Source organism: Anolis carolinensis, chromosome 3 (genome assembly GCF_035594765.1).
Source record: "Anolis carolinensis isolate JA03-04 chromosome 3, rAnoCar3.1.pri, whole genome shotgun sequence".
In the NCBI taxonomy this organism is placed as follows: Eukaryota; Metazoa; Chordata; class Lepidosauria; order Squamata; family Dactyloidae; genus Anolis; species Anolis carolinensis.
The window spans coordinates 4,285,806-4,304,130 of NC_085843.1; the positions used below are offsets into that span (position 1 = coordinate 4,285,806).

The 18,325-nt window shown below is 44.6% G+C and overlaps 1 protein-coding gene across 2 annotated transcripts in view; it reads right to left on the reverse strand.

The window, feature by feature from the left end:
* Window positions 1-2,225: 2,225 nt before the first annotated feature.
* The window catches only part of arap1 (ArfGAP with RhoGAP domain, ankyrin repeat and PH domain 1), a 179,094-nt gene continuing 162,994 nt past the window's right edge, over window positions 2,226-18,325 (reverse strand). For both annotated transcript variants that reach the window (XM_062977050.1, XM_062977051.1), the window contains 4 exons: window positions 16,427-16,490; window positions 6,254-6,409; window positions 3,352-3,391; window positions 2,226-3,089 (listed from right to left, as the gene is read on the reverse strand). In XM_062977050.1, the coding sequence (XP_062833120.1) occupies window positions 3,374-3,391; window positions 6,254-6,409; window positions 16,427-16,490 (238 nt within the window). In that variant the 3' untranslated portion in view covers window positions 2,226-3,089; window positions 3,352-3,373. The remainder of the gene's footprint in view (window positions 3,090-3,351; window positions 3,392-6,253; window positions 6,410-16,426; window positions 16,491-18,325) is intronic.

Below are 18,325 nucleotides of genomic sequence, written 5' to 3' on the forward strand. Positions count from 1 at the left end.
TATATCTAGATGCTGTTTTTATGTTTTAATATCTTAATGTTAATGGTTTTAAATTGTATTTATATGTTGATTGTTTGATTTTATGTTGTTTTATTTGCTTTGTATAATGAGGCATTGAATTTTTGCCTAAATGTATGTTCAATATGTTGTCGAAGGCTTTCATGGCCGGGATCACTGGGTTGTTGTATGTCTTTCGGGCTGTGTGGCCATGTTCCAGAAGTATTCTCTCCTGACGTTTCGCCCACATCTATGGCAGGCATCCTCAGAGGTTTCCATACTTCACAACCTCTGAGGATGCCTGCCATAGATGTGGGCGAAACGTCAGGAGAGAATACTTCTGGAACATGGCCACACAGCCCGAAAGACATACAACAACTAAATGTATGTTGTATGCCGCTCTGAGTCCCCTGTGGGGTGAGAAGAGCAGGATAGAAATGAAGTTAATAATAATAATAATAATAATAATATTTTAATAATTATATTAATACTATTATTAATATAATAATGATTTGGACCACAACTATGTGGCCCAAATGGTTCATTGGAACTTATGCCTCAAGGACCACCTCCCAGCAGCAAAGAACTGGTGGGATCACAAACCTGCAAAAGTCTTGGAAAATGAGCACGCAAAGATACTGTGGGACTTCCGGATCCTGACTGGCAAAGTTCTGGAACACAACACACCAGACATCACAGTTGTGGAAAAGAAAAAGGTTTGGATCATTGATGTTGCCATCCCAGGTGACTGTCGCATTGACGAAAAACAACAGGAAAAACTCAGCCACTTTCAGGACCTCAAGATTGAACTTCAAAGACTCTGGCAGAAACCAGTGCAGGTGGTCCCGGTGGTGATGGGCACACTGGGTGCCGTGCCAAAAGATCTCAGCCGGCATTTGGAAACAATAGACATTGACAAAATTACGATCTGCCAGCTGCAAAAGGCCACCCTGCTGGGATCTGCACACATCATCCGAAAATACATCGCACAGTCCTAGACACTTGGGAAGAGTTCGACTTGTGATTTTGTGATATGAAATCCAGCATATCTATCTTGTTTGCTGTGTCATAATAAAATAATAATAATAATAATAATAATAATAATAATAATAATAATAATAATAATAATGAGAGGCGGGTAAGAAATAAAAATTATTATTGTAGTAGTAGTAGTAGTAGTATACACTCTGTAACAAAATTTGAAAAATTGTCTCTTCCTGGTTTGAAAATGTTATTTCCTGTTTAATTGTGCGGTCCTGACTTTGAAAGTAGGTGTTCTGCTCCAGAAATGTTGTTTTTGTGCCACAAACCAGGTTGAATTGGTTGAAACCTAATGATGATTAATTGAGAAACTAGAGCAAAATGTGCTACAGTAGGATGTCCCTCTCAAAAATGTATTTATTTACAGTATTTATATATTCCGCCCTTGTTTCTCACCCCGAAGGGGACTCAGGGCGGATCACATTATACACATATAGGGCAAACATTCAATGCCTTTAACATAGAACAAAGACAAGACAAACATAGGCTCCGAGCTGGCCTCGAACTCATGACCTCTTGGTCAGAGTAATTTGTTGCAGCTGGCTGTCTGCTCACCAGCCTGCACCACAGCCCGGGCAGTTTAATATAGCTTTTCCATGTTTTTATGATAGAACCAATTAGGAAATTACATTTATAATGTCACTTTCATCATCATCAGAACACCTTCTTCCCACCGCAATCCTTGTTGGAGTATAGTTGTATTTGTATGAAATGTAAATCAAGTGTTTACTGCTGATGAGCAAGAGTGTGTATTTTCAGGAATGAAATAGTTAACAGCAGGCTAGTTTTGACTGACAGCCTGTTGTGATTGCTATGACTATCAGGCTTGATTTCCTGCCTTTGAGGGTTGGAACTTCCTCCGGACTGAGGAATGTTGTTATCTTATCTGTGGAGTTCGGCTTGAGCATTCGCTGAAGATGGACTATGAATGCTATGCTCTGAAGCCGAGAAATGCAAACTGTAAATAGACATGTAAATAAAGTTAATCAACAGTTGGACTTTGTCTGCTGGAGTGTTTGTTTGACCAGTGCTGTTTCTTGGCATGGGAATACAGTCTGGAGAAGGAGGTGAGACGAGGATGATGATTTTTGGAATCCACTCTGCACCCCATCATCCTCTGACAATCCTGTCTGGTCCTGGTTCATCTAAATCTTCCACCCAGAGAGCAAGAATACAACCACACCAGATCATCCGAGAGAGTATTTATTAACAAAACAAAATGACGACGACCAAAGAGAGAGAAGAAAATAATAGGCTGATGCTTGAGAAAGATGGTACCTGCCCCCCTTTTTCACAGCTCCCGATGCATCCGAGGAAACAAATGAGATGTCATCCGCAAATACACGTGGGGTCCCTTCCGTGCCAAGTGTTGCCTGGCTTTCCTTTTGCGCAGCAACCTGGCCGTGCTTTGGTCACCCTCTTTCCCCATTTCCATGCCCCAAAATGGACTTTAAAATGCACAATTGTGTAGTCATCACCGCACTGTAAGGTGTGCCAAGAGTCAGAGGAATCTCGTCCTCTTGGATCCTTGTCTCCAAAACATGGCAAAAAAGAGATCGGTGCAGATTTTCCCAGTTTTGTCTTTTCCACGGCACCAAATTGCGGCGCCGCTCAGTTCACTTTATCCAAACAGAGATGAGCAAAGGTTGCAGCCTTTTGCCCCGAATCCATTCCAAGTCGATGGCTTTTAAGGCTGCCGTCCTAAATCAATTCAAGGAAGAAGGAAAATGTCCCTTGGCCAGTTCTACCGAGGCCACCAAGACCCCAAAGTCTGGCCGGAGACTGGATTCGGGTCCTGAATTTGGCACAGATTCCTCTCCAGCCACAGGTTGGCCACGTTTATCCCTTTATCAAAGACAGGAACAGGTGAGGCAACTTTGGGTTTTTTCCTTTAAGGCATCCTCACTTTCTTGGCATTCAGGGTTTTTAAGGAAGAGGGTCAGTTGGGGGGAAAGAACGGTCCTTGTTTTGCATTTACTCTCCTCCCCATCTCAGTCCTTCCTTCCTTTTGTCCCTCTTTCTCCATCATTCGTTGCCTTTTGCCATCAGATCTGCAAACAGAAAAGGAGAAAGAAACCAAAAATGATTTCCAAGTGGATACTGTAAATAATGCTTTGGACATGACTTTTTCAGAACTAGCTTGCCCTGGACTCCATCTGAGGCTGAGAGAGTGTGACTTGTTCAAGGTGAGTCTCTAAGGCCAAGCAGGGATTCAGAGCCAGAGTCCTAACCCAGACCCTGGGATTTGCAGTTTAGGAAGGGAGTGTTTCCTACCACTGAACCTCTCCAAGTGCCTTCCCAAACTCAAATTACCTTGCACAACCGCCTTCCAGTTTCACACATCCCGAAGAAGCTGGAGAGAAAAAGAAAGGAGATGAAAATCGAAAGGAATGTCATCCTGTTTTGCATTCATCTCTCCTTGCCAAAATTATTGGACATAACTGCACCCAGTCTCTGGGCAGAGATCCCTTTGGAAACAAATGGCAATCATAACCTTATTAAAAAGGAAAAACGATGTCACATCCGTTTGGCAAATGTCAATCTTCATGAACATGTGGAGACCACCTTTTGAAAACCACTAGTCAAGAAAAGCATGACCATGTTAAAAGTCAACTCTTTGAACAAGTGATATTCACAAGCATTCATGTAATGGGTCCGGGCTGTGGCGCAGGTGGGAGAGCAAGCCAGTGCAATTAACTGCAATGAATCACTCTGACCAGGAGGTCATGAGTTCGAGCCCCACTCCGAGCCTATGTTTGTTTGTCTTTGTTCTATGTTAAAGGCATTGAATGTTTGCCTATATGTGTAATGTGATCTGCCCTGAGTCCCCTTCGGGGTGAGAAGGGCGGAATATAAATGCTGTAAATAAATAAATAAATAAATAATGGCACATAGGTAGCTCATCTGTTAGACTGAAGAACCATGTCATTGAACTGCCAAGGACAAAGATATGTCACTACAAAAATATATTTAGTTAGCAGAGGATGGTTGTTTCTTTGAAGTTGAAATTGTAGTTGCAGTTGTAATTGCCCAAAAGATATACACTCCCTTGAAATATTAGTTTAAAATGTGCACTCAGAGATAAGAAAAACAAAGTATTCTTTAGAGAAATAACATATCTTGTTTACTCACAAACATTTTGTATTAATTCATCATACAGACACATTTCTTATTGAAGTTCAGTTATGGATGTAGCTCTCTCTGTGTGTTGAGTACACAGGCTATCATTCGTAATCAATAGTCCATAGTCTTTAGGTATAGTTGTATTCACTGAAGTCCATACGTCATACTTCTCTACTGAAGTCCAAACAGCAACATGCATCTGCCTCCACTGAGGTCTGATGCAAACATGCATCTGCCTCCACTGCGGTGTAAAGCACTGACTACAAAATGGAGTCCTGTGTCTGAACATGCTCAGTACATGTTCTGACCCCTCTCATACCAAAGAGGTACCGTTAAATTGGCAAATCAACATACACATAGAATACAAGTTAGCAAATATATACATTAACAAATAGCGAAAGGCTTGGAATGTTGTTATTTCCAAAAATCCTGCATTCATCTCTCATTGCCAAAATCACCTTTGCTTTGCTTTGCAAACTCTGTGTGTCTATTTTAGAAAACAACCAGGCTTTCATTTAGCTTAATTCATTAATGGCATAGCTTAGAAAAGTCACTTTTAGGCATGAGTCTAAAACTCAAAGTTAATATGCATTTTATTCACCTTCTGCATTTGTTTAGGGACTCGGAGTGGCTTGCATGAACGTAAACCACAGGATGCATCTACATTATAGAACAAATGCCGTCTGACACTTGAAGTGCCGCATTTCCATGCTTATGGACATCTTTTGCCGTAGGATGCAATGCTGGCATTTTAATGAAAGGAGTTCTTGATTATATGCATGAGTATGAGCCATGCATTGCAAATGCTCCAACTGCCCTGGGGCCATTCACAATAATAAGGTCATGATGCCCCTTTAACTGCCATAGTTGCATTCTATTAAATCCTAGGATTTGCAGTTCAGGGAGAATCATTGAGGCTAAACTACAAATCCTGGGGCTCCACAGGATGCAGCTATGGGAGTTAAAGTGGATTACAGAGCTATGAAAAGGAAAGATAATCCCGCAATGCATTTGAAGGGTCAAGATTAAAGTTAAGACTGCTTTCCTTTTTGGTGATGCCAAAATGTCAAAGCCATGACTTTGAACAGTGTCCCCTCTCCTTGGAACAAGGCCCTATGTAGTGAACCTGACCTATTAGGCTGGGAATGAAGCCTGGGTAACAGTGAGTGTGGCAGGCCTCCATTTTGCATAGGAATGCCAGGCAGCCATCTTGAGTGTGGTTAGAAAGAGGGAGGAGCTTAGAGAGAGAATCCTAGGATTGGCCAGAGCAGATGGGAGGAACCAAGTCTTCGAGTGCAGAGAAAAAAAAGCTCCAAGGCAGTTCGGTTTTGGGTTTTGGAGAGGAAAGTGCAGTTTGGAGTTTTGGTTGTGTGTGAGAGAACTGAGAGCTGTGAAACTGACAGGATAGGTCAGGCAGTTTGGATCTCTTGGGGGACATAATTCAAGAGATTGACTCTCACTACTGGGCTGGTTAATAGAAGGACTCTAGGTTAGAGTTAGTTAACATCCCAGGGGGCTATCTAGATTAGGTTAGTCGAACTCGTGACTATTCTCAGCAAATAGTGCGAGGGTTTCTGTGACCAATAAATAGTTTGGTTTGATTGGAACTGTTTGAAACTAAGTGAAGTAATCTGAAACATACAACTAAGTTAAGCTGAAGAACTTCTGTAACCGTTTACGCTTATGTACCTCTCTGAAGTAATTATTTGCCTGTTTTAAGAGAAAAAAAATATTCTATTTTCAACTTTCAAAAGCCTCTACATTATATCTTTCTATTAAGAAGCCTTTATAATAGTTCCAGCAATACAACAATTAAATACCACAGAAAAGCCTCATAGTAAACATCAGTTTGGGAGCCAGGTGGTGGAAACCGTGTGGGCAGGGAATGGGAGAAACTTATCTCAAGTACATTTAACAACAAAAATCCTAAAAACATTTTAGGTTGGTGGCAGCTACCATTTTAAAAGAAAATCTAAAATCAAACTGTGTTCCCTCGCCTCTCACATACGTGTGCTTGCGTGTGTGAAGAGTGTCGAGTGAGGGGTGTCTGTTCTACCCTACAAGCCCTTTGCTGCCTCAAACCCAATCTCACCGTCAAGGGGTCGGTCGTGAAGGCGGCCACGCTGTTCCTCATCTCGCTCTCGTTGCCCCGAAGAGGGATCAGGGAGATGTTCCCCAGGCGGGAATCCTGCTGGATCCGGGATGCACGGATTTTGGACGACTCCGAGGGCCAGATGTTGCCCCCGTGCTGCGGAAGAAAGGGGGAAGGGAGAGAGATCAGGGGGGCTCCTAAAATCAAGTCTCTTGACAAAGGAAACCTGGTCCTGAGTCATGAGGAATGGATGAGCGAGGCAAGGAATATCATCCTGGCATCTTCTGTTCCTACAATCCTATCATTCCCTTGCAACCTCTGTTCCTAGACCTCCTTTGCAACCTCTGGCCTTATGATCATATGATTCCTTGGCATCAACTGTTCCTTGGCATCTTCTGTTCCTACAATCCTATAACACCATTGCATCATCTATTCCTACAATTCTGTAACTCCCTTGCATCACCTGTTCCTACAATTCTATAACATCTTTGCATCATCTGTTCCTATGATTCCTTTGCACCATCTGTTCCTACAATCCTATAACTCGTTTGCAACCTCTGTCCTTATGATCCTATATCTCCCTTGCATCATCTGTTCTTATGATTCCTTTGCACCATCTGTTCCTATGATCCTATAACTCCTTTGCAACCTCTGTCCGTATGATCCTATATCTCCCTTGCATCATCTATTCCTATGATCCTAGAACTCTTTTGCATCATCTGTTCCTACAATCCTATAACTCCTTTTCCTCATCTATTTCTATGATCCTATACCTCCTTTGCAGTATCTGTTCCTATGATCCTATAACTCCTTTGCAACCACTGACCTTATGATCATATGATTCCTTGGGAAAACATAAAGCCCTGTTTCTTGGCATCTTCTGTTCCTACAATCTTATAACACCATTGCATCATCTGTTCCTACAATTCTACAACTCCCTTGCATCACCTGTTCCTACGATTCTATAATATCTTTGCATCATCTGTTCCTATGATTCCTTTGTACCATCTGTTCCTACGATCCTATAATTCTCTTGCATCATCTGTTCCTACCATCCAATAACTTCATTGCATCATCTGTTCCTATGATCCTATGATTCCTTTGCACCATCTGTTCCTACAATCCTATAACTCCTTTGCAACCTCTGTCCTTTGATCCTATATCTTCCTTACATCATTTATTCCTATGATCCTAGAACTCTTTTGCATCATCTGTTTCGATGATCCTATGATTCCTTTCCACTATCTATTCCTGCGATCCTATAGTTCCTTTGCAACCGCTGCCCTTATGAGCCTATAACACTTTGCATCATCTGTTCCTATGATCCTATGATTCCTTTGCACCATCTGTTCCTACAATCCTGTAACTCTCTTGTATCATCTGTTCCTACCATCCAATAACTTCATTGCATCATCTGTTCCTATGATCCTATGATTCCTTTGCACCATCTGTTCCCACGATCCTATAGCTCCTTTGCAACCTCTGTCCTTATGATCTTATAACACTTTGCATCATCTGTTCCTATGATCCTATGATTCCTTTGCACCATCTGTTCCTACAATCCTATAACTCTCTTGCACCACCTGTTCCTATGATCCTATGATTTCTTTGCACCATCTGTTCCTACGATCCTATAACTCCTTTTCCTCATCTATTTCTATGATCCTATACCTCTTCTGCAGCATCTGTTCCTATGATCCTATAACTTCTTTGCAACGTCTGTCCTTACAATGCTATATCTTCCTTGCATCATCTATTCCTATGATCCTAGAACTCTTTTGCATCATCTGTTCTATGATACCTTTGCACCGTCTCTTCCTACAATCCTATACTTCCTTTGCAACCTCTGCCCTTATGATCCTATAACTCCTTTGCATCATCTGTTCCTATGATCCTATGATTTCTTTGCACCATCTGTTCCTACGATCCTATAACTCCTTTTCCTAATCTATTTCTATGATCCTATACCTCCTCTGCAGCATCTGTTCCTATGATCCTATGATTTCTTTGCACCATCTGTTCCTACGATCCTATAACTCCTTTTCCTCATCTATTTCTATGATCCTATACCTCCTTTGCAGCATCTGTTCCTATGATCCTATAACTTCTTTGCAACCTCTGTCCTTACAATGCTATATCTTCCTTGCATCATCTATTCCTACGATCCTAGAACTCTTTTGCATCATCTGTTCCTATGGTCCTGTAGAATCATAGAATCATAGAATCATAGAATAGAAGAGTTGGAAGAGACCACATGGGCCATCTAGTCCAGCAATCTCTGTTCCTATGATCCTATGATCCCTTTGCATCATCTGCTCCTACGATACTATATCTCCTTTGCTACCTTCATCCTTATGATCCTATAAACTCCTCTGCATCATCTGTTCCTACAATCCTATAACCCCTTTGCAACCTCTGCCCTATGATCCCATAACTCTTTTGCATTATCCGTTCCTATGATTCCTATGCATCATCTGTTCCTATGTCCTATACCTCCTTTGCATCATCTGTCCCTACAATTTTATAGCACCTTTGCAACCTCTGTCCTTATGATCCTGAAATTCCTTTGCATCGTCTGTTCCTACAATCCTATAATCCCAGCCTTTGTACTTGTGATCCTATAGCTCTTTTGAATCATCTGTTCCTACAATCCTATAACTCCCTTGCAACCTCTGTTTCTACAATACTATAGCTCCTTTGCAGTCTCTGTTCCCATAATCCTAGTATCTCTTTGCAACCTCTGTTCCCAGGACTGCAAAGGAGTCACAGGATCATCAGAGACTTCAGGAAGCCAACCCATAAGCTCTGCAGAAGTAGCCAGAGATCCCAAGGGAAAACACCTCTCTGGGAATCTCTAGGTCCTTTGGCCCAACTCTTAGGGTCAACCTCTGTATAAATAAGTACAGAGAACAAGGGATAGGCAGTTCTCTTGAAGGACTGGGACATGAATTATGCAAGGCTCTGTCATAATTATGTAAATGTGCTCCATATCTGCATAATTCATGGCAGTCCACTTGCACAGAGGGGAGATGGATCAAGGGAGAAAAGACTGCCGTGGTTTTGTCAGCACAGAACAATTTGCAACTTTGGATTGCAATAGCTATCACTGGCTGAGGGGTTCTGGGAGTTGTAGGCCAGGCTGTGGCGCAGGCTTGGTTAGTAGCCAGCTTCAATAAATCACTATGACCGAGAGGTCATGAGTTCGAGGCCAGCCCTTGTTGGAGTGAGCACCCGACCATTAAAATAAAATAAAATAAAATAAAAATAGCCCCTGCTCGTTGTTGACCTAAGCAACTGAAAGATAGTTGCATCTCTCAAGTAGGAAATTTAGGTACTATTCTTTATTTATTTATTTATTTATTTATTTCCAACATTTATATCCCGCCCTTCTCACCCGAAGGGACACAATTGGCAACAATTCGATGCCTACTGTTATGATTGAGCCTCATGGCTCTGTTACTGACAGACGTGGGCGTAAGACTCCTCGAGAGTCAGATACTCTCGAGGAGCGAGAGAGAAAAAGACTGCGAGACATATTTGCAGCACCATCTGACGAGGAGTCTTTCGAAGGGTTTACGGAGAGAATGGAGGAGGAGCTGGTTAGCTCAGAGGAGGATGAGATGGATTGGACTCGGGTAAGGGAGGAAGTGGGTGCCACTGGCCATGATGGGACAGAAGATGAATGGGGACCTTCAGGATTAGACCCATGGTTTAGCTGGAGGGATGGGACGGGATCCACAGCTGGAGATGCTGTTGGGCGTAGTCAGAGGTGTTCCAGCTCTGACGAGGAAAGTGATGAGGAAACGCCCGGGTTAAGGAGGACAGCTGACAGTGATGAAGATTTGTAACTGGCATAAAATGGGGCTTGAGAGCAATTGCAAATTGCGTTGGGCAGGGTAATCTGGGCAAACGCTTGGGATCCGTGTGTGTGTGGGACGCTTCCCTGAAGACTTGTGTGCTTTCCTGTGCTGTGACCTTGACCCTCCGTCGTCTTCTTGACGGACGCCATCTCCTGCTTTGAGAACTCGGACTGAACTGACCACGGCTTGTCTTCCCCCCTTCTTGGACTTGGAAAAACTACAAACGTCTGCTTCTGGCTTTGATCTACGGAACGGAACTGGTCTACTCAACTGCTACAATCCTTGGCTGATTTACTCGTGTTGAAGATCCTGTCTGCTGTGTGTGTGGGGGAGCGACGCAAGTTACTCTAAGCACAGTGTTGGCAGCAGAGAGGAATCTGCTGCCAATTAGTTGCATTCTTTGTATCTTTTGTTCCTTGGCTTTCGTTTCGTTTATACCCAGGCTGAAGCAAGCAGTTTGTTTTTACCCGGATTAAACTCCGGTTTAATCCGGTTTATCTTTTGAACATTTACTTTTGCCCCTTTTTGCTCCTAAAGGCAAAAAACTGCCTGGCCCTTGTGTTTTACGGGCATTTTTGAGTTCTGTAATCTAATAAACTCTGTTACTTTGAATCTTGTGGCGTTCTGTCCTTGACAGATTGCCCAACGCCCATAAAAAGTTTATTGCAGCAATAAACCCGTCAGGAAGACGATGGATGAGTTACGGGCCAAAGTAGACCAATTGCAAACGGCTTTTACCGTTAGCCAAACAGCTCAGGCTGTGAAAGGACATGTTTTGACTCCTGAACGCTTTGACGGAACCAGGTGCAAGTTGCCAACCTTTTTGGCACAAGTGGAGCTTTATTTTTCTCAGCTCAGTGCTCATGCTTTTCCTACAGACACTAGCAAGGTGGCCTTTATTTTGAGTTTGTTGACCGGTCCCGCAGGACAATGGGCCACTAACTTAATTTTGGGAAATGACCCAGTCAAGGACAATTTGAATAATTTCAAAAAGTTGTTAACTGATACTTTTGGGGATCCTCTCCGCACGGAGAACGCTGGGTGGGCTCTGTATCGGTTGAAACAGGGAAAAGGGACTGTTTTGGATTACTTAAATAAGTTTAACCTGTATCGCCACCAGCTGGATTGGGGGGAAAATGCATTCATGCTTTTATTTACTGCCGGGTTAAGTGATATGCTCCAGGATGAATTAGCACGCTTGGAGCCGGCTGAAAGCTGGGACGCCTTAGTAGCTAAGGTGCTGCGTTTAGACGCAAGGTTCGAGGCTCGTAAACACTCAAAAGCAATGTGTGCGCCACCCATGCATGTAACCAGGGCACCTGTGGTGATGGGGGAAGAGCCCATGGAGCTTGGGGTCTTTAAAAAGCTGTCTACAGAGGAAAAGAGCCGTAGGAGGCAGCTGGGCTTGTGTTTGTACTGTGGGAATGCTGGGCATTTTGCCAAAAATTGTAATGTGAAACCTTCCCAGCTTTCGGGAAAAGGCCAGCCCTAGTGCGACGTGAGTCCAACGCACTAGGGCTCCTCAAGCAGTCAACTGAGGGGAGGAAGCATGTTTTCGTACCCATTACATTATCTGTTGGGGGAAGGGAACTTGTTTCTACTTTGGCACTGCTGGACTCAGGGGCTACGGTCTCCTATGTAGATATTGAGTTTGCTAAGAAGCATGGCATTCCTAGAGTGCGCAAGGCATGCGACGTGTGGGTGGAAGGAGCAGATGGGAGACTGCTGGAGACTGGGGTGGTTAACCATGAAACCTCAGCAGTAACGTGGGAGGTGCAGGGAGTAACAGGAACGTTTGTGTGGGATATTACGAGCTTGCCTAGATATGATGTGATCTTAGGGATGGATTGGCTAGCTGTAGTAAACCCACAAGTAGATTGGGCAACACGTAAAGTGATCTTAAAGAGGCAGGATTGTTGCACTCTAAATGTTACTCATTCTGATATGGAGGGAGTGCCTGCTGAGTATGGGGAGTTCTCTGATGTATTTTGTAAAAGAGAAGCGGACAAATTACCACCGCACAGGCCATATGATTGCGCCATCAAGTTGGCAGAAGGTGCGAAACTGCCAGCAGGGAGGCTGTATGCCTTGACTGTACCGGAAAGGCAAGCTTTGCGGGAGTTTCTAGATGAAAATTTAGCCAAGGGGTTTATTCGCCCATCTAGTTCTCCAACTGCGGCACCGGTATTCTTTGTAGCCAAAAAGACTGGGGAACTTAGGCTGGTCTGCGATTATCGGATCCTAAACAAATACACCATTCGGGATAGGTACCCGCTCCCTTTAATCTCGGAACTGTTATCAAGGGTGCAAGGGGCTAAGGTCTTTACCAAGCTTGACCTGCGGGGGGCCTATAACTTAATCCGTATACGGGAAGGGGATGAATGGAAGACGGCATTTAACACGTGTTTCGGATGCCACGAGTTCCGAGTCATGCCTTTTGGGCTTTGTAATGCTCCTGCGGTATTCCAGAGGTTCATGAACGATGTGTTCAGGGACCTAATTGATCAATTTTTAGTGATTTATTTGGATGATATCTTGATTTTTTCTAAGGACGAGAAAGAACATCGTCAACATGTCAAGCAGGTTCTGCACCGACTGCGGGCTAATGGGCTTTTCGCCAAGGCTTCCAAGTGCGTCTTTCATGTGCCTGAAGTGGAGTTCCTAGGTCATGTAGTGTCAGGTAGGGAACTTAAAATGGACCCACATAAGGTTGACGCCGTCAACTCATGGCAGGAGCTGAAGACTAAGAAGGATGTACAAAGGTTCTTGGGTTTCGCTAATTACTACCGGGAGTTTATTCCGAATTTTGCAAAGCTCACGGTACCTTTGACGCAGCTTCTGCGCAAGAAACAGCCATTTGTGTGGGGGCGGGAAGCTCACGAGGCGTTTCTACAACTAAAGTCTAGTTTTCAATCGGACAACATACTAACCCATCCTGATGTTGACAGACCGTTCGTGGTAGAAGCGGACGCTTCTAGCTACGCGTTGGGGGCTGTATTGTCTCAGAAGGATTCCTCAGGGACCTTGCGTCCCTGTGGATTTTACTCGCGGCAACTAACACCCTTCGAGCAGAACTATACCATATGGGAGAAGGAGTTGTTGGCGATTAAGGTGGCGTTTGAGGTGTGGCGGCACTGGCTTGAAGGGGCACGGCACCAGATCGTGGTCAGATCTGATCACAAGAACTTAGAGCACTTGCAAACAGCAAAGAAGTTAAACCAGCGTCAAATCCGCTGGGCTTTGTTTTTCTCCAGGTTTAACTTCAAGGTGCAGTTCGTGGAGGGGAAGGCAAACTTGCGGGCCGATGCTTTATCCCGCAAGCCGGAATTTAAGACCAATGAGCAGGTAGTATGTCAGACCATCTTGCCTACTGCCTCTCTGTGTGTTGTAGATAATGAGCTTGGGTTACATGACCAGATCCTTGAGGCTCAGAAGGATGATGTGTGGACTCAGGAGCAACTGATGCTGCTCTCTGCAGGTAACCGTACCATACTGCCGCATCTCCAGGATCAAGACGGGGTATTGGTGCGTAGGGGGCAGGTTTACGTACCAGTAGGGACCCTCAGGTTGGAGGTGATTAGAGCCCACCATGACGAACCCATGGCTGGGCACTTTGGCAGGTTCAAAACCGTACAGCTTATCACCAGGAGCTACTGGTGGCCAAAGATGCGGCAAGACATTCTGCGCTTTTGTGACAGCTGCGCCGTTTGTCAGCAGAGTAAGACGCCTGTTGGGCGCCCTAGAGGGTTGTTATCGTCTTTACCTGTTCCGGAGAGGCCATGGCAAATCATTTCCATGGATTTTATTTCAGATTTGCCTAAGTCTGGGGGTTATACTTGTATTTGGGTGGTGGTGGATTTATTTAGTAAACTGGCTCATTTTATTCCTTGTTCAACCATTCCGGCGGCCCCTACGTTGGCCTTACTATTTACAAAGCACATCTATCGTTTGCACGGAGCACCCGAGGTGATTATTTCAGATAGGGCTCCGCAATTTGTGTCACGCTTTTGGAAACACTTCCATGAGTGTTTGGGGACTAAGTTAAACGTGTCTTCAGCTTTCCATCCGCAAACGGATGGACAGTCGGAACGGGTTAATGGGCTCTTAGAGCAGTATCTGCGTTGTTTTTGTTTAGATCAACCCACGGCTTGGGTAAAGTGGTTACCGGTGGCGGAATTTGCTTACAACAATGCGGTGCACACGTCTAGTCAGCATACGCCATTTGAGCTAACTTATGGTTTTCACCCACGGGGAGGTGTGGCGCCGTCGACCAATGTGGTCTCTTCGGACCCTGTGTACCGCTCTTCGGAAATGGCTGCATTGCATGATGTTGCCCGTCGCTTACTGTTGGAAGCTAAGGCAACGCAGAAGACTCAGGCTGACCGCCACAGGCAGGCAGGGGAGGAGTTGGAAGAAGGGGATTTGGTGTGGTTATCTTCCAAACATATTAAACAGGTTGGGGGAAAGTTTGCGCCTCGGTATTTGGGTCCCTTTCCTATCGTTAAAAAGATTTCTTCTGTTGCGTTTCGTTTGCGTTTACCGTCTAGTTTAAAGGTCCATCCAGTCTTTCATCGTTCGCTGTTGAAACTTGATACCTCTAGTCGTCGTGGTGCTATAGCGGAGGGTATCACTGCCACTTCTCCGCCATCGGGGGAGGAGGCCTTTGTGAGAGGGGATAGTGTTATGATTGAGCCTCATGGCTCTGTTACTGACAGACGTGGGCGTAAGACTCCTCGAGAGTCAGATACTCTCGAGGAGCGAGAGAGAAAAAGACTGCGAGACATATTTGCAGCACCATCTGACGAGGAGTCTTTCGAAGGGTTTACGGAGAGAATGGAGGAGGAGCTGGTTAGCTCAGAGGAGGATGAGATGGATTGGACTCGGGTAAGGGAGGAAGTGGGTGCCACTGGCCATGATGGGACAGAAGATGAATGGGGACCTTCAGGATTAGACCCATGGTTTAGCTGGAGGGATGGGACGGGATCCACAGCTGGAGATGCTGTTGGGCGTAGTCAGAGGTGTTCCAGCTCTGACGAGGAAAGTGATGAGGAAACGCCCGGGTTAAGGAGGACAGCTGACAGTGATGAAGATTTGTAACTGGCATAAAATGGGGCTTGAGAGCAATTGCAAATTGCGTTGGGCAGGGTAATCTGGGCAAACGCTTGGGATCCGTGTGTGTGTGGGACGCTTCCCTGAAGACTTGTGTGCTTTCCTGTGCTGTGACCTTGACCCTCCGTCGTCTTCTTGACGGACGCCATCTCCTGCTTTGAGAACTCGGACTGAACTGACCACGGCTTGTCTTCCCCCCTTCTTGGACTTGGAAAAACTACAAACGTCTGCTTCTGGCTTTGATCTACGGAACGGAACTGGTCTACTCAACTGCTACAATCCTTGGCTGATTTACTCGTGTTGAAGATCCTGTCTGCTGTGTGTGTGGGGGAGCGACGCAAGTTACTCTAAGCACAGTGTTGGCAGCAGAGAGGAATCTGCTGCCAATTAGTTGCATTCTTTGTATCTTTTGTTCCTTGGCTTTCGTTTCGTTTATACCCAGGCTGAAGCAAGCAGTTTGTTTTTACCCGGATTAAACTCCGGTTTAATCCGGTTTATCTTTTGAACATTTACTTTTGCCCCTTTTTGCTCCTAAAGGCAAAAAACTGCCTGGCCCTTGTGTTTTACGGGCATTTTTGAGTTCTGTAATCTAATAAACTCTGTTACTTTGAATCTTGTGGCGTTCTGTCCTTGACACCTACACATAATTAAAACATCACAATAAAAATCCAATTAAAGCAATTAAAATATAAAAATATATAACATATGATTAAAAATCCGTTCATCCAAAATCCCCGTGCTGTAGCCATAAATCAAGTCTGGGTCGCCTTTATCATTTAATCTTCGAAAGCCTGGGCACATAGCCATGTTTTCAGGGCTTTTCTAAAACTACGACTTATGTGGGGAGGCTAATTTAACTAATTTACGACACCATAAAAATAGTCCAGCTGCGTTTGAAATGAGGAAGTATCCAAGGACTCGGCATCACAGTGGAGGATGAAGCAGCTGCTCCCCCGTGGCCGGAATCGAGCATGCCCTCAGGAAGCTGGAGAAGGTTAAATTGTCTCTGTTTTTGTCTCTGTCTCTATGTTCGTATGGCATTGAATGTTTGCCATGTATGTGTACATTGTGATCCACCCTGAGTCCCCTTCAGGGTGAGAAAGAAGGGCGGGATATAAATACTGTAAATAAATAATAAATAAACACTGCCAATTAAAAGCTCCCTTTTTTCCCAAGCTCCAAATCAGGGGATTTCAGGAGTTACCTGCACGGAGAGGAAGGTGGCAAACCAGGCCCGGAGCTCCATCTGGGTATCGCAGCAAAGGTACCTGCAGGAGGCAAAAGAAGAAGAATGGAGACATAGAACGTCATGCTTTAGAGCAGGAAAAGACTGCAAATGTAAAAGCCTTCTCCAGGAGAAAACTCCCGGGCTCCGCTTTGCTCTTCTCGCCTGGAATCGGTGCCACATCAAAGGGAATCACACCGACAGCCAGGCTGGAAAGTGGGAAGGATGGCATGAATCAGACCTCAGAATGAATGAATGGAGCACTATGGGGGGAACAGGGGTCCTTCTCAAAGAGAATGCATGCACCCACTCCAAGAAAGTGCAATTCCTTCTTCCTAGAAAGGTCTCCGTTTCGAGGAGAGGTCCCATCCCTGTTCCGAGAGAGAGGTCAAGTACCTATTCCTAAAGAGGCCAAGTCATTGCTTCTAATGTGGTCAATGTTGCACTCTAGCCTTGAGACACCTTTTCACCCAGCACCACACCAGAGTCCAAGAGTACAAACTACAGCATTTATTAAGAATAGGCATTAGCCAAAAGAGCAGTAAAAAAGGAGCTATAAAATAGCCATAGTCCATATACCAAAGAGCAGTAGTCCAAAAATGGCAAGGTGCATGAAATCAAGGAAGTCAGGATCACAGGCATCAATCCATAAGCATGAAAGCAGGAACTTCTCCCAAGGCAAAACTCTTCCAGGAACATAGGCAAACACAAGAGACTTGAATCATGAAATTGAGAGCTGAGACAGGAACCTGAACCTTTTGGCAATGTTGTCTAGTCTGAGACACCAAGAAAACATCACTTAATTTAAGCCCAAGCCCGGATCAAGAAGCCATGAGATCATGCCTCAGACACCTGGGTTTCAAGGATTTCTCACTGAGCTTTTTTGAATCATGAACTTGAGAGCTGAGACAGGAACCTGAACCTTTTGGCAATGTTGTCTGCTCTGAGACACCAAGAAAACATCACTTAATTTAAGCCCAAGCCCGGATCAAGAAGCCATGAGATCATGCCTCACACACTTGGGTTTCAAGGATTTCTCACTGAGTTTTTTTGAATCATGAACTTGAGAGCTGAGACAAGAACCTGAACCTTTTGGCACCGTTGCTCTGAGACACCAAGTAAACATCACTTAATTTAAGCCCAAGCCTGACCAAGAAGCCATGAGATCATGCCTCACACACCTGGGTTTCAAGGATTTCTCACTGAGTTTTTTTGAATCATGAACTTGAGAGCTGAGACAAGAACCTGAACCTTTTGGCACCGTTGCTCTGAGACACCAAGTAAACATCACTTAATTTAAGCCCAAGCCTGACCAAGAAGCCATGAGATCATGCCTCAGACACCTGAGTTTCAAGGATTTCTCACTGAGTTTTTTTGAATCATGAACTTGAGAGCTGAGACAGGAACCTGAACCTTTTGGCAATGTTGTCTGCTCTGAGACACCAAGAAAACATCACTTAATTTAAGCCCAAACCCGACCAAGAAGCCATGAGATCATGCCTTACACACCTGGGTTTCAGGGATTTCTCATGGGAGTTCTTTTGACTGCCTAACTTATCTTTCACTCCCTCCATCCGGAGACCTAATCTGATATCAAGGGAAAACTCCTCATCAGCTGAAGACCGATTCCCAAGAGAAATGTACTTTTCCCCTGTTGCTAAGGAACAAACATTGGAATCCAAAACATCCTCTGTTTCATCTTCACCTGCCTGCGCTTCTCTCTGATCTAAGGCCTGCAATTCACCCCGATCACACACAGACTCCTCAGCTGGAAACCCACCATCCCAACCTCTTCCTGAGCCCCAACAGTCAAGCCCTTGTTCCTGGAAAGGTCAAACCCTTATTCTCATTTGCTGGGAAGGGCTTGACCTCACTTGG